Source organism: Neltuma alba, unplaced genomic scaffold, assembly GCF_004799145.2.
Source record: "Neltuma alba isolate B1F8T4 unplaced genomic scaffold, ASM479914v2 tig00011737_pilon, whole genome shotgun sequence".
NCBI lineage: Eukaryota > Viridiplantae > Streptophyta > Magnoliopsida > Fabales > Fabaceae > Neltuma > Neltuma alba.
The window spans coordinates 90353-106668 of record NW_021636365.1 but is presented as its reverse complement, the minus strand read 5'-3'; the positions used below and the strand labels follow the sequence as shown (position 1 = coordinate 106668).

Below are 16316 nucleotides of genomic sequence, written 5' to 3'. Positions count from 1 at the left end.
TATTGTTGAGTTAGAAAGCTTAAAAAATTGCTGGTTTAATGACTCCCGCGTGAATATCACTCACATTTAATAGAAGTCATGGGTTGGATGTTATTTGTGCATGCTCGTGAGATTCTATAATGTACATGGGTACAAGAAAGAGTTTCTTCTATTTAGGGGTGTTTAGATAGAAACCAAACCATAGTTTCAGAAATGTTTTTACGAATTACGAAATAAATATGTGGAGAAGGTTACCTCATTTTACAGAAAAGTGCATCTGAAACCGCGATTTTGAGAATGTCAAATACCCTATTAAACTTGCAAATTACCTGCAAGTCTGCAAGTCTAGTTGCCAGAAAGGAAGAGAAAAAGGGACATGCCCGAGAGAACGAAAAGCGATGGGTGGACACGTAAATCACTCAAAATGAAGCCCCTTTTAGACAAAGGGGGAAGTTTTCTGTTGGCACAAAGGGGCAAAATTTTTTAACCAAGGTCCAAAGATAAAGCCACTACTCTAGGCCCCGTCTCTTAGCTTAGCTTCCACAGAGAGAACTGTCTTCTCCTGAGTAGAGAAAAAGCAGAACTAGGAACAAAGCACAGCTCTAGGCTGCAGGAATTCTCTCTCCTTCATGTAGATAGGAATTGGTTCCTCTACGCGTTTTCTCAACTCGACTCAACTCGCTCCAGTCCGAACTCATGGCAAATAATCCTTCCGACGCCCCCGCCGACGACTTCCTCGAGCAAATCCTTGGGCTCCCAACTTTTGCTTCTGCCGACTCCGGCTTAGCCGGTACGGCTGCTCCGCCCCCGATGATGCTGCAGCTCAACTCCGGCGACGGCACCGACCACCTCACTTCTGTTGGCGCTGGCGCCGGTAGTGGTGCCTTTCATGCACCGGTGTATCAGCTAGGCCTGAGCTTGGAGCAAGGGAAAGGAGGTTTTTTGAAGCCCGAGGAGCCTTCTGGAAGTGGGAAGCGATTTCGCGAAGATATCGTTGATAATAGAGCGAAGAATGTAAGACAAGTGTTATTGCTTTTTTCTTGTTTCCGTGTGTGTGGTCAGCATCCGCTGAAATGAATGAACTGATATTCACAAAAAGAATATTGATAGATGCTTTATTTCTCGATTTTGGGTTATGATCGTCAATTGAAAGCAAGCATAGCGGTTCAATGGTTTATGTTTTTGTTTCAGTGAGAAATAGTCTGTGGTATATATTTAGTTTGTTAAACAAATTATTCCCTACTCCCTCCTTCTTCTTTTCATCTCTATCGATGTATTCATGAGAAGACTCATAGTTAAGTTTCTATGACGCTGTTATGTGGCGGCAATAGTTTTGTTCTGTAATGAAATAAACTGGTGTTTTGTTCGGTCCAGTCAAATCTCATATTTGTTCAATAGCTGACATGACAGGGATGAAAATATAAGGTTTTTAAGCATTTAATCGTAAGAGCTCGAATTCTGATTATTGAACCGTGTTAGATTCATTTTTTTTAGTGAGGAAGAAATAATAGCATTTGACTGATGTTTAATGATGGAATTGCTGGATGGCCGGTATCTAATGCTATAATACAATCTGATGCAAATGTAAGTGGGAAGGGAGACGTAATTAAGTGAACCTATTTTTAGTGTTCAGCAATGTTTTGTCACTTGGGCATGTTATGCCACTACCATTGTGGCCCCGTAACTTAGCCTATACGGTGCAGAGAAAGCATTGGATGATTTAGCAAAATGAGACCCATGCATTAGTAAGGTTTGTCCCCCTTTGCAATAGCCGAATCTCAGAGATGAGATTGAATTGGCTGGCATATTAAAAGATCTATTGCTCGTGTCTTTGCTGTTGCCAACTGGATATAGGTTGTAGGCATTAAAGATAGTTCTCATCAGATTGCCATGCCTGGAGTGGATTTTTGTTCCTCGAGGACTTGGAGTTCAGCTATTAGAAATAGAACAATTTATTAAACTTGAAGTTTAAGGTCAGTTCTGGACTGTTAAAGACCAGAGGTCAACCTTTGCCACTTATAGCTATAGCCATATGACATTGTTTCCGTGGAGTGGTTTAAACGGTGCAGGATTATGGCACATTAGAAGATTGGGTTACTTTGGCACTTGAATTTCTGCTTGTTGTCTATTTCCTAGGATCTTTGAACCTGTTGATCATATAGGAGATTACTTGATTTTGAATAACCCGTAGATAAAAGTTTTTGGTTTTATGGCGAGAATCAAATTTTTGATAATTGTTCTTGGTCATCCCCCCTTTGGGAGGGAGTGGGGGACTTGGTGATCAAATAACTTTTTATTGGTCCTGATGATAGATAATTCTTTTGCAGGTTTTTCATGGCCAACCCTTGCCTACTACTATTCCTGCAGCTCCACATCCACCATCAATGCGTCCAAGAGTCCGAGCTAGAAGAGGACAAGCTACAGATCCACACAGTATAGCTGAGCGGGTGAGCTTCAGAATATTTACATGAATCAAGACTGTCTGCTTGCTGTGCTCTTTAAAATCAAAGATGGGCATAAACTGTTGAAAATTATAGCTAATTCCTTGATTATGCTCATGTTTCCTGACTCTTCATTTCACCTTTGGATAACAGTTGCGCAGAGAAAGAATAGCAGAAAGAATCAGAGCTTTGCAGGAACTTGTTCCTAGTGTCAATAAGGTATTGGCTTCTACATGCCTACATGACATTTTATTAGCAAACTTGGTTTTGTGTTTGTTTGATCGAGTGGAGTTTTGCATGTAAATAGTAGAAAACTCAGGGTTTCCTTTTTCTGTTTCATTTTTGACCTGAAAAGTTGGAGAATGGATAAGGATTAGTTGGATAAAAATCACGGAGATGTATCTAATATCCACTTGACTTATAACCAATTTGTGAATATCTAGCACTATATCCCCAGCAACAAAACTGAGCTTACCTGTCAATTACAATAAAAGAAGAAAGCAGTGCTGAAAATATAACAGCTAGAGGGCGCATTTGATTTGTTGGTTGTTAATGATTTATTGCGTATTTGTTTCGGGCACAACCATCTCCTTTTCTCCACCAAGCTTGTTGTCTTTCTTTTTCAGTATGAGTTTAATAAAGTAGATGCCATTGTTTAAAAAAAGAGTGAATTTTGGACATTGCTTGACACAAAGCTTGCAGGAATGCAAGGGCAACTTAAAATGTTAATATATTGATTTTTTATGTCTTTTATCTTTATTCTTTTTGTAAAGCAAGGATAGATTACTCGGTAAAAGAAATATGCAATATCAACAACAACAGCAACAAATATCAAGGAAGGAGTTTTAATTGATATTCTAGTCTTTCCTTTCAAGTATTAGATGTGAAGAATTTTTTTTTTTTTTGGTTCTACTGAAATTCCTGACATAACTATTGTTATAATTGAAAAATGGTGGAGTGATTACCGATCTTTAAGGCTTGCCTGTGTGGTGGTCTATGTTTCTCTACATTATGGTCAAGTAGCGTTTCGTAAGAAAATAATTTTCAGGATTTCATTGACTGTAATATTGTTCTGCATTTGTGCTCTAATCAGACAGATAGAGCTGCCATGCTAGATGAAATTGTGGATTATGTCAAGTTCTTGAGGCTTCAAGTTAAGGTAGATGCTCCTGTGCTCCTCCTCTTGTATTTTATATGATCTTAATATTATCCAAAACACCTGGCCTTTCTGTATAGGGGACAACAGCTTTTAATATGATTTCATGGTTTCACCTGTTACACAAGTTGCTTAATCAATGCATTACGATTCCTCTCATTCGGCTTATTGATTGGGTTCTACTCTTGGCTGTGAACCCTACTATAATGTTGGGGGCCACTCTGGATTGAGTCCTTTGACCCATGCATGTTATAGGGCCCAGTTTAAACCAGTCATCTTGGATTTATTGCTGAGTGTTGAAAACTTGTAATGACAGTTGTTTATCATCTGGTCTTTCAGGTTTTGAGCATGAGTAGATTGGGCGGAGCTGGTGCAGTGGCACCGCTGGTCACTGACATTCCATTATCATCAGTTGAGGTAATTAATCTGAAGAAATATGATTTTTCAAGATTTATTAGTTCTCTCTGGCTTAACTTATTAACGAGTCTGGTATTGATCAGGAAGAAGGAAGTGAAGGTGGAAGAAATCAACCAGCATGGGAGAAATGGTCAAACGATGGCACAGAAACACATGTGGCTAAGCTTATGGAAGAAAATGTTGGGGCTGCCATGCAGTTCCTACAATCAAAGGCTCTTTGCATCATGCCCATATCTCTGGCATCAGCGATATACCAGTCACAACCACCGGACACCTCCAGTATAGTGAAGCCAGAAACTAACCCTCCTTCATAGAACGCAGGCACGGGGGTTCACAATCCAACGGTCCCATCCAGGGCTCACCTAATACTGCTGGGACCCACAGGTTATTTGTCTGTTCCAATTCCCCCCATAATTTTAGTCATTGGCTCGCATCAAGTTGCAATCAAAGTCAGATGCCATAGCACTTTCTTTTTTAGCCTTTCTTTCAGCTTTTGCCAATAGAGGGTTCGATGTCAATGCCCAAGAAAATATAAGTGGACCCCACCATGTCTGATCAAATTTCAATTAAAGGGTAAGAAATTGTCAAAGTTCATTAATATCGATTTGCTTTTCTTTTTAGTATGAATGCGTGGGGGGTAGTGGAACATGATGGAAGCGCTTTTATAGTGGGGCTTAGTTTTTGTAGTGGGCTGTGGGACCTTAGTAAAAGGTTAGAGTGGTGTGTAACATATTTTTATTAATTAATGATGTAATTCTAGAGATTTTTAAATGCAGAGCTGAAATGGATAATGGCTACTTTAAGAATGCTTGGTGTCGCAAGTCCAGCAGAAAAATGATGGTGCTTTTTGTTTGTTTATGGTGTGCCTGAGTTGTTTATTCAAAAGTAATTACGCTTCTTTTCTCTATTCTTATGGATCATTATTGGGCGATAAACCATTAAAGGTGGAAGCACCAATAAGGGTGTGCCCCTCGCTCCCTCTCTCTACGCACCCACACTATTTTATACAATTATATCATTGTACGAGTCCTCCCTGGTCCAGTATTTACTATTTAAGTTTAGATATATTATATAAAAATTTGTAAAAGGTCGTTGATTGCAAGTCATGGGGCTTGGATGTAGTTGTGTGATTTTATTCCAACTCTCAAGTGATAAAGCTTTTCTGTCCACTTGCACGCACCGTATGGTATAGGTAAAGTTTCACTTGTATCTTTCCAAGAGAGGGAGTCCTCATTTAGGTAAGCTCCTCTCTTAATATTGTCAATATCAGATCTTTATATCCTATGGGTAGAGTTGCAATTTCGTCAGGCCAAATAAAGTTACACTTTCGGCATCTTTTGAAATTCAACAAAGCTTTGTTTTTCTTTTAAAATTTGATTATCGTTTGTGTTTGATGGTTTTGCATTTAAAAATAAAGCCGATGACTTTTCATTTGTGATTATCATTTGTGTTTGATGGTTTGGCATTTAAAAATAAAGCCGATGACTTTTCATTTGTGATCCGCAGGCCCAAGATTTATTGTTGTTGGGGTAAGAACCAATTAAACGCAGTTATGTTAGTGATATTATAACCAAGTGGTATGAAATGCTTTTCTGAGTGGTAGGTTGCAAGTTTAATCCCACTTTTAGTCTCATGTCCTTAGTGTCTGGCTTTCTAATATTTTTTTTTGTAAAAAATCTGTGCAGTAATTTTTAAAGAGGGAGAAGCATGGACTGTTGTAAACAGTAACCTTTTAAGGTAGAAAAAGAAAACAGTAAACTTTTTTCAACATTAACTTAATAACTCAGTCTCCTGTGAAAAATATGTCTATACTTCTATTAGTTGCCAAATTTTGGAAAACACGAGATTAAAATTAATATTGGCAAAGTCACGATGATGGGGTTTATCTTTTAGATTCTGTAATTAAAAGGGGTGCACGTAAGTCGAGTAACGTGTAGAAAAATCAGTACATTTATTTGCAACAAACCAATAGCCAAATTTAAACTTTTATTTTGGTCCTAAATATAAGACGTCAATTCATTTTGTCTCTCGTATTTATACATTTTTCTTCAAGATAGTCCTTCTAATAATGATAGTTATAACCACATATTTAATTAGCAAGGATATTTTAGAAAAGACAACACATGTATTACGAATAACTAACTGAACTTATTTTCTTGATCTTCTCAAATTAGTCAACTTGGTCTTATAATTAGGACCGGAGGTAGTACATAATTTTTCTCCAATGGTTTTTATAAATTATAGGGAAAATTTATCTATTTAATTGATCCTTATAATTTTACCAAGTTTATAATGCAATCCTCATATTTTATTTTGTCACGCCTCAATCCTCATACTTTTCTGTGTTACGTCCGTCCATCTTTATTTTTCAACAGGGAGAGAATTTGAGTCCCTCAAAACTCGTCTTATGTGACGCTGACTGTATTAAATTTGCTTAGTTGGCATTATAATCACTGCCACATTCTAACCTGTCGGAAAAGCATAAGAACAAAGTCCCGATGAGTTTTTTTTTTTTTAAATAAAAAGTCTCGATGCATTTTTTAATACAAGCTTCAATGCGTTACAGTATAAGGAAAGAATTGCTGGTCAAAAAACAAAGTATAAGGAAAGAATTACAAATTTAATAGAACGATAGGATCTAACAATTTTCCAATAATATGGGAAGAAGTAAAAGGTGCGGAGGAAACAACCCAAAATAGAAGGCCCAAAGAAATGGCCCAAGGGTCACTTCAATTTGTAGCCCAATATTGATGAGGCCTGCGTTTTTTTGCTTCGGGGCTCATTTGCTCCTCGCTGCTGCCGCGGTGCCGCCATATTTCGCGGTGCCCAGACATTTCATCCGTCGCATTCCTGATTTGAGCAGCAACGTCCTCTCCATTTCGCGCGCGTTTGCTTAAATAATCTGGTCAATGTCATGGCTGTGTTGGAACAAGCAATAGCGTCAACTAGCTTAAGGAACTTGCTCTTCACCCCCCAAAACCCTAGTTCAAGACTTACTATCCCTTCTGGGATCCAATGCTCAAACCATTCCCTGGCTTCTGTGCGTTCCATCTACTCTCGCTGCTGGAGGCAGTCCAAAACGAGGCGGAATGGCCGTTTGAAGTGCTCAATGGATGATTTCAAAGATGATTTCAAAGAGCAATCCTACGGCGATGACCACTACAATCAGGTCACGGTGGCCTACCCTAAGCCCTCCGAGATTCCTTGGAATAAAGAGCTTTGCAACTCCGTCAATCTCATAGGCGTTGTCGCCACTCCCATTGAAACTAAGCACTTTCCTTCGGGCAAAGTGACTGCTTGGACCCGCCTTGCCGTCAGGAAAAACGCCACCCAGACATCCTGGTATTTTATTTGCGTTTCACAGGACTTGGGCTTTGTTTCTTGTTGCTTCCTCTTTGTCCTTCAATTTTGGTACAATTTGACTTCGTTTTGGACTGCTAATCTCTGGCCAATCTCTTATTAAATGCTTTATTCCTTGGAATATAGGATTAATTTGACATTCTGGGATGAGCTGGCACATATTGCTTTTCAGCATTTAGAGAAAGGGCACCAAATTTATGTTTCTGGTCGTTTAGTTACAGATACAGTTGAAAGTGATGACGGGAAACAGAACACTTACTACAAGGTTTCGTAATTGCCAATATTTAATTTATTATTAATATTTATGGCCTTCCCACTAGCAGATCAGTGAGCCTTAGATCCTGTGCAGGTGGTCTGTCAGCAGCTGAATTTCATTGAAAGGAGCCCCTTATCATCCTCCTCATATGACCAGGAGCCTGATTCTATGATATCTGGCAAGTCTTGTACTTAATAGTCTGATTTCCACGACGTCTAGCAACTCTTGTATTTTTGATAAAGTGAAAGTATCTACTATTGTTCTGTTTATACATAACTTACGCCGCTTTCTGCTGGATGATTTCAGGTAGCAAAGGAAACTACGCTGCACTTAATACTGGCTCTGTAGAAGAATTATGGCAAGCATTTTTTGCTAATCCTGTGGAGTGGTGGGACAATCGGAAGAACAAGGTAGACCGATTATTAAAATTTTAACCTTGTGGATCAAGTGATTGTTTCACTTTTCAATTATCTCATGGCTACTGAATATTGCAACTTTTTTAGCTCACTTCTCCAGTGACACCTGCGAGGCTATACTTTCTCAATTTGCCTTACTTGATTTCCCCATTTTTACACCAAGGATCCTTCCATATTTGCTGAATATCCTATATAAGATGTTACGTCCTGGTTTTAATCCTTTCTGATAATTTGCAGAGGAATCCTAAGTATCCTGATTTTAAGCATAAAGATACAGGGGAAGCTCTCTGGGTAGAAGGCAGGTCCAATCCACCATGGGTCAAATCGCAACTGGCAATTCTTGATGCGAGGATGGGGTCCCTTACTAATCAACATGGCAATATATCTGCAAATATGGTGACCGTTGATGAATTATTGTCTTTCTAAGAGTACGTGTGCTAAATATTGATCATTAAACTTCAGCAACATTTTTGTTAGAGCGCTCAATAGATTGGGCCTACCAGGGCGGCTTAATCAACTTAGCAATTTGGTCTTGGGGTTTATCCTTATTTTAGGAAATTTTCAGTCCAAGTCCTATTTAACCCGACCTACTGACCACCAAATTAATGTACCAACTCATTAATATGTTGACTTGTTTGTATGTAATGTATGTGTGGTTTACATATATGTGATACGTGTTCATTTTAGTATATTTATGACTTGTTTTAAACATACGTTGTAATGATATGAAAATGGAAATTTAAGTATAGGGTCAAGATGCATCAAACACTCTGAAGTATTTTGTGGTACATTCAGCACAATAAAATATTTTTTGATGCATCTAACACTATAAAGTATTTTTTAGGTATATCCAACACCATGGAATATTTTTTATACATCTAGCGTTAACGTAGGAAAAAAAATATTTCGGGATGCTGGATACATGACAAATATTTTAAGATGTTGATGCACCTGAGAAAATATTTTAGGATGTTGGATACATCGTAACTCTGAGTATATAGCCCTAACATAACTCAGCCTCCTCTAATGCAACGTTCTGCCTTCCTTTACCTGATATTTGCTTAAGTCTCTCAGCGTCGCCTTGTTACCTCTGGCCTCCTTTTTGGCTTCTTGATTTTTCTCATAGGGGGTGTTTGGGAACCTCCATAAGCATTTTTTAACAATGTTTTCATGCAAATTAAGACAATTTTTTTTACATGTTTACTTCATGTACTGTAAAATCATTTTTAAAATCATGATTTTCATCCAAACACCCGATAACTTTTGTTTGATAAAAAAGAATACTCTAAGTGAAATTGATGGCAAAGGGAGCTAAATATAATGGATGTGGGGAAAGATGTATGCAATAGGGCACAGAAATAAAAACTAGGGAGAATTACAATGAGGTCCCAAGTAAGGAAAATAATTGAAAAACAAGTCTAGATGCTGTCATTCTCACTGTAGAACTTGTCATTATAGATTGTTGAGGTTGTTATTGGGACTTTTTGATAATTATTTTTTTTTGTGGGACTTGATTGTAATTCCCCCTAAAAACTAAACCCTATTACGTCATGCTTTTAAGTACAATAAAACATTCCAAAAGGGTGAAGGTTGAAGTATAGATTTAATCCATTCATTAATGTTAGAACAAATTGGAAGATTGAGTTTTCTTTTTTTTGGGTAGTACTTTGCAATGCAATTGTGACGCGCTTTGGTATTCTCTTTCAAACATCATTATTTTGCATGGTTTTTCACTTTTTCTTTAGGGGTGTATGTATTAACTTTTTAAAAGTAATTTTACAGAGTTTGAGATAAGCATGTGAAGCATTTTTTTTTTTAAGTGCTTCTAAAGGATCTCAAACACTTTTTTGTCAACATAAATTTTAGTGGGAATCCAATTTTGAGAGAAGTATTAAACTACTAAAGAGATCATTAAGATGGATAGAGAAATTAATGGATGTTAAGAGAAATAATTAACGAAGGGGTATCTATTATAATTAAATTAAACAATTTTCATACTAAAGTAATTTCAGAAAGTTGAAATAATTTTAATTAATTTAAAATTATTAATTAGTTTTAACTAACTTTCTTAATTGATGTGAATCCATAAAAAACGATTTATAAATAGCACTGTAAGCAGCAAGTACATCAGTAAAAAATGCTGCTGATAATGTGTGTTTGGATATTCTAAAAGGAAAATGACATTAAGGTCCCACAGAACCAAATATACAGCAAAAAGATCTCCTGAAATCTCATAATTCTTCTAAAGTCCCAAAGGGACTTGGCTGCAAACTTCAGAAAGTTAAAATGACTCTTTTGCCCTAGCATATCAGAAACAAAGACGCTGAGTGAGTTTCCTGCGCAATGAATCTGTTGTGATTGAGAGAGAAGACATGGAGAAAGAAGGAAGGAGCCATTGATGATGAAGTATCTTCCCTGTTACTATTAGTGAACTACAAAGAGCTTCCATTTGAATCTCCACAAATCATTAGGTTTGAAACTTTCTTTCCTCTCCTCTCCTACTTTGCTTGACATATTGATTGTGTTTGGGAATGGGAAATCAGAAAATCGTTTTTGCCTTTGATACTGCAAAGCTTTTGTTTTTGGTCTAGGATTTACAAGTTAATCAATGAAAAAGCTGTTTTTTTGGTTAGTGTGTATTGGTGATTTAAGTTGGGTTTGTAGGACGATTATGGGTGCTCTATTTTTGGGTATATTGTGGGTGGTTTTGCTCTGTTTTGACATTAGTTTAGTGGCAAATGAAGAAAAAGATGAAGGTTAGTGTAGGTAGAAACCCTTAGGACGAAATAGGATATTGTGTGGTCAATCAAGCCATGATAGTTGTCAATGCGTGTTGCGACAATTGTCAATATAGCTGCTTGACTTGTCAATGACAGTTGCGTGATTCTTGATGCAGGTTTATATTACTAATGGCGAGTATGTCTGGAAAGCACTTATTTTGCTTTGTTTACATAGGGAGAAAGTTTATAAATGATAGAGAAGATGACATGAAATATATGGGAGGTAGTGTAAGAACAACAAATATAAAGGAGGGAACAAGTTATGAAGAACTGAAGGAAATTATATTATCAATTGTTGGAAAAAAAAGTAATTCATTTCTTTTGAAATTCTCAGTTGTGTTTGATAAAAAAAAACATTTGTGGAGTTGGTAGATAATGATAGGGTTGAACATTTGATAAAATTCAATGAAAAAAGTAGTCATATGTATGTAGAAGAAAATGAAAATAAGGACCACATAGAAGCAACAAGGAATAACACAATGGAGGAGCAAGATGTGTAAGTTTAGTTTAATGAAACTATTATTATCATTTCTTAATATGTCAGTTGTTACTGTCTTGCTACCAACTTGTCAATGCATGCACCTTGACTTGTCATTTCTTGCAGGATTGATTAATTATTTGGAGGTGTCAATGGATTTTCTATGTCTCTACCTACCTTATTTGATGAGATTGGAGAGCCACCATCAATTCCTTATGCTGTTGAAATGATCCCAACACCTACACCACAAATAAATTTCACAAAATGGAAGGATTTGATTATTGAAGAGAATATTTTGTAAATGGGTGTGAAGGGAATTTTTTATAAATGGATACACACCAATAATTAGTTTCGTAATTACATGCAGCCTGTATTTTTTTTTTTTTTGGATGGGTTGTGAAATAGGTGTAGTTTCATGTATATGAAGGTGTAAATGAAAGTTGGTTATGAATTGACATATTAGATTCTGTTATCATTTTAGTTGTCATTACCTGCACCTGCATTGTTATTAGACACGTTATGACTTGTCAATCATTATAGTATGACTTGTCAATTAATTTGCTGACATAATTTGTCAAAATATGAATTTAAGTTATGTAACCTATTTTAGTATCATATGATATTTTTAATTATTCTATCGTATTATATTTTGATTATTGTCATATATAATCATTATTAATGAAGTGTTAATGGTGACACTGTGACTTGTCAACGGTGACACACTGACTTGTCAATGGTGGCACACTGTCCCTTGTCAATGGTCGCACTGTCCCTTGTTAATGGTTGCACTGTGACTTCTCAATGGTCGCACTATAACTTATCAATGGAGTACTGTGACTTGTTAATAAAGGCACTGTCCCTTGTCAATTGAACATAAATTTGAGCAACACTTTCTTCTTAATAATTATATTTTAATGTAAATATTACTTAACATTATAAATAAATGACACCTTCAGTTGTAAAAATTTTGAATATCAATTGTTAATATTCACACATTCATTTGTTATGAAATTCTTATATCACTTGTCATTAACTCCTGTTATATTACTTGTTATTTTGAATAACTCAAATTGTTTATTTATACACTGGGTGCTGTTGATCTATACACTCCCACTTGTCAATATCTCTGCACAGAATAATATTGGTAACATAATCCCTATAATATTAATATTACATAAATTTGTTGATATCAATAAAGATATTAAACATATATTATTACAAATGTAATAAAACCCAAAGAAATTGGTACTATAACATGTGATGAAAAAGGTAATAATATTATAAACATAATTTGATCAGTTTGTTACAAAATGACTTGTTGACCATTAAGCTATTACTACTCATTGCTAACACCTTTAGTTGTCAGTCATCTTACAACACATATCATGACCTAACAGAACAAAAAATTAATTGACTACTCTATCTCCTCTTCTTGCTCTTATTGTAGTCCGATAGCAACGACATCATTTCATCTCCATGTTCATTATTTGGATGGATAACCAACCACCACAAATAGCCAACCTTTAACTCTTGTAGTTCATTACTGAAGTATTGTGGTATTGTATATCCTGCATCATCACGAACAGTGCCTTCCCACTCTTGTAGCCAAGAGAGGACATGAACTCCACATGAATCATTGTCAAGGAAATTGAATATATAAGTACCATGCAATTGTTATTGTGAACAATAACAAACAACATAACACAATCAAACAACTACACTCAAGTATCATTCTGCACATAAACTTTAACCCATTTTACTTTATTCTCAATTTTGTCCTCATTGGAAAAAAATTCTGGCTTAATAGCACGCAGCATCAGGATAAGGAAAGCAATTCTCAAAAAAAGATCACATAATCAAAAAGCATCACTAACAACAAACATTCAGTGAAAGGGACAAACAGTGACAACTAAATCAGTATTCAGTGAGAAGGGACATTAAGTGACAAAACTCAATAAAAGTACCAAAATATATAAAATAATTGAGTTTGTCAGTCAAGCTTTGTTAGCATCTGTTTACATAGTTGCATTTAGACCAATAAGGGAAAAAGTGAAAAAAAAAAAAGAGAACATTAACTTAAGTATATGTCATGTGTCAACAGGAACTAAAAGGAACTTAAACGAACCATATTGCACAATATTTTTCAGTAAAAAAAGTAAGCATAATATCTACAAAGAAACAGGCATGGCTTGTTTATGATTTTGCCATTAATCACTATTGACGAAGCTTTAAAGATTAGTTTTCATCTTCTTTTCAGTGTTAAAAATCAGTTATCATTATTTCCTTCTAGGTGGGATAAAAAAAACACATTTAATAATAATTACAACAATAACAATATGTGTGTGTGTCTAAGTTACCTTAATTATCAACTAACGCCACTTATTCAATCTCCAATGCTGTTTAATTTCCTTTTTTTGTTCAAATGACATGAAATCTGCTTATTCCTTCCCACATATATATACTAATAACTTGATTTGATGACCAAGTATGCCTAAAGGTGGACTTTTATTTCTTCTCAACGGGCCAACAAAACAGCAGTTGTACATTTTGATTTTCCATTCAATTCGCACTTTGTGAGGATATTAAAGCACACACCTTTGTATCATGCTGTTACTCTTATCATTATTTCATAATTATAAAATCCAAAGACAAATGCAAAGGTCAAATAAGAAGACACCAATATAATGAATATATAAGCTTAATGCAAAGGTCATTTTCCTTGGAAAAAAATTGTCTTGTATATAGCACTGTGATATGTACATGAGAAATTAAACCAGCAATAATGGAGGCAAAAGTGCTCATGGATACAGGAAAAACCAAAATGGATCCACAATTCCACAAACATTAACATTTACCGATGAAGGAGAAGTGGTAATTTGCCAAGCCAAAATGAAAACATACCAGAAAGCTAACATTTCATACCTATTTTCACTGAAAATTTGCTTTTAAAAAACAGGCATCAATTCCCCCATTGCAAAATGAAACCACACCAGCAACCTAAGCTTTCATACACACCTTCATAGAACGTAAAATAGGCACTGAAAATGGTCTTTGAATGCTAACACGGAAACCACGCTAAGAATGGTTTTTGAACACGAACGTGAAAGCGGTGCTGAGAACAACGGAGAGGTTGAGAGTAAACGTCATGGCAAACAGAAGCTGAGAATGCAATATAAGCGGCAACGGTGGACAGTTCTGGAGTCTTTCACTTTCGACAAAACCTAGAGGAAATTTGGATGAAATTAAACATGTTTGGCAGGGATAATATAGTCTTTTCATGTTTTCACTTATTACAATAAGGTCCCTTTGGGACTTTTGAACAATTACTAAGTTTGAAGGGACTTTTTTGCTGTATTTTGTCTTACGTGGGACCTCAGTGCCATTTTTCCTATTCTAAATGTAGATTTTACACTTTGAAAAGTTGTCAGACCCACTTAAATTCAACAATTGAAGATGGAAAATAATGTCCAATAATAGCTATGAAAATAACTTATCAGGCATGCTTGTTATCAATTTGTCCAGCTAGACATTATTTTTCTTGCTCGATCTCATAATATTCATCGATGTCGCCAAATTTAGAAAGATGCGGACGCTTAAGAACATCATGCTGTGTATCAGAATATGTTCAGACTTCAGAGTGACATAGAGAGGGAAAGGAAGATTTTTTTTTTGGGGGGGGGGGGGTGAGGCAACTACGGAGTCTGAAATGGAGCTTTTTAGTTTACACTGCTCCCTCCACAATCAAATATGAGCATTAAGAGAAACCAGCCACATATATTAATAAGAACAACTTAGTTAAGTTTACTTATAATTTGACTTTTTTTTGTACTTATAATTTGATAATGAATTATTCTCTTAATTTGTTAGTTATATTTGATGAATACTTCCTCTAATCCTTATTACAAAGTGCTTTGACTATGTCATTGGAATCAACACGATATAGTTATAAGCTATTGACTTTGCCTAAAAATAAAATAAAATTCTAATTTTACTCATATTTAAATAAAAAAATTCAAATCCGCAATTTTACTTCTCCTCTCATGATTGATGACTTTAAATAAGAGCAACATTGAAAAAAGATTTAATTCATACCGCATGATTTATAATAAGGATCGAGGTGAGTATTCCATCTGTCATCATATTTATAAGAGAATTGTCGTATAATTAATGCATCTTTCCCATTTTAACCTTCATTTAAAAAAATTATGGCATATTCAAAATATTTAACCAACAAAACTAAATTTTATTCAATATTAAATATAATGATTTGTTTCTGATATTGGTTGGGGAAGGAGGGACGAGTCATAAAGAAATTAAATAATCATCATTGGCCAATGTTGGCGTCTGAAATGAAACGGATGCCGACGACAAGGGGTCATGACAACGTCAACGTGGGATGAATTCATGTGCATGCATGTATGTGTACGTACGTACGTGTTTGATTTGCAGAAACCCATGGAAACTGCTTTCGCAGCAGTTTTGTACTGTTCAAATTATAAAACTGGAATAACCATATACGATTCGATTTTCGCTTCCTAATTTTCTGCATATGGGCCAAATGGTGACCTGTTTATTTCAGCAAAGAGATTTAATTCGACTGATTCTGCTGCTTTATAGTGGTGGCCTGTATGTATCATTAATGAATAATATTGTTGAGAGAAACACGCAAACCAAACTCTATGTAGTTTTTGTGCATAATTATTAACACAACTTGGGAAGATATGGTTGATCTGGAATGTAGATAACGTGCGGACGTAGGACCAGCGATGAATATATGAATGGGTCAGAGTCCTACAGCACAAAACTAGTTGTTCGGATAAGGATTCATGCATTTAGATATGTAGCTTCGTCTTGTTGTTTAGATTTGAACAGTTTGAGGGCACATATGTCCATGCCCTCCCAGCTGTGTAAGACCCCATGCCATGCCACTGTTATGGAGTATAAGGGCAGGGCAGTGTCCCACCATTACACACTCTCTCTCTCTCTCTCTCTCTCTCTCTCTCTAACCCCAAAAAGTTGATGTTACGTGCTCA

The 16316-nt window shown here is 35.9% G+C and overlaps 2 protein-coding genes across 2 annotated transcripts; both read left to right on the top strand.

Annotated features, from left to right (window-relative positions):
- Positions 1 to 484: 484 nt before the first annotated feature.
- LOC114717463 (transcription factor UNE12) lies at positions 485 to 4799 on the top strand. Its single transcript, XM_028902602.1, has 6 exons — positions 485 to 993; positions 2307 to 2426; positions 2574 to 2639; positions 3514 to 3579; positions 3916 to 3993; positions 4077 to 4799. Exons 1-6 carry the CDS (start codon positions 676 to 678, stop codon positions 4305 to 4307), a joined length of 879 nt encoding a protein of 292 aa, XP_028758435.1. The 5' UTR covers positions 485 to 675; the 3' UTR covers positions 4308 to 4799.
- Positions 4800 to 6772: 1973 nt separating this feature from the next.
- LOC114717455 (protein OSB1, mitochondrial-like) lies at positions 6773 to 8714 on the top strand. The gene is made up of 5 exons (XM_028902593.1): positions 6773 to 7335; positions 7480 to 7618; positions 7703 to 7787; positions 7916 to 8019; positions 8263 to 8714. The coding sequence occupies exons 1-5, from the start codon at positions 6908 to 6910 to the stop codon at positions 8449 to 8451; spliced, it is 945 nt and encodes a 314-aa protein (XP_028758426.1). The 5' UTR covers positions 6773 to 6907; the 3' UTR covers positions 8452 to 8714.
- The last annotated feature ends 7602 nt before the right edge of the window (positions 8715 to 16316 follow it).

Coding starts and splice junctions, on each gene's coding strand:
- LOC114717463 (XM_028902602.1), top strand. CDS start 676: ATGGCAAATAATCCTTCCGACGCCCCCGCCGACGACTTCCTCGAGCAA. Junction 2,427..2,573: donor CACACAGTATAGCTGAGCGG/GTGAGCTTCAGA, acceptor TTTGGATAACAG/TTGCGCAGAGAAAGAATAGC. Junction 2,640..3,513: donor TTGTTCCTAGTGTCAATAAG/GTATTGGCTTCT, acceptor TGCTCTAATCAG/ACAGATAGAGCTGCCATGCT.
- LOC114717455 (XM_028902593.1), top strand. CDS start 6,908: ATGGCTGTGTTGGAACAAGCAATAGCGTCAACTAGCTTAAGGAACTTG. Junction 7,619..7,702: donor AACAGAACACTTACTACAAG/GTTTCGTAATTG, acceptor GATCCTGTGCAG/GTGGTCTGTCAGCAGCTGAA. Junction 7,788..7,915: donor GCCTGATTCTATGATATCTG/GCAAGTCTTGTA, acceptor GGATGATTTCAG/GTAGCAAAGGAAACTACGCT.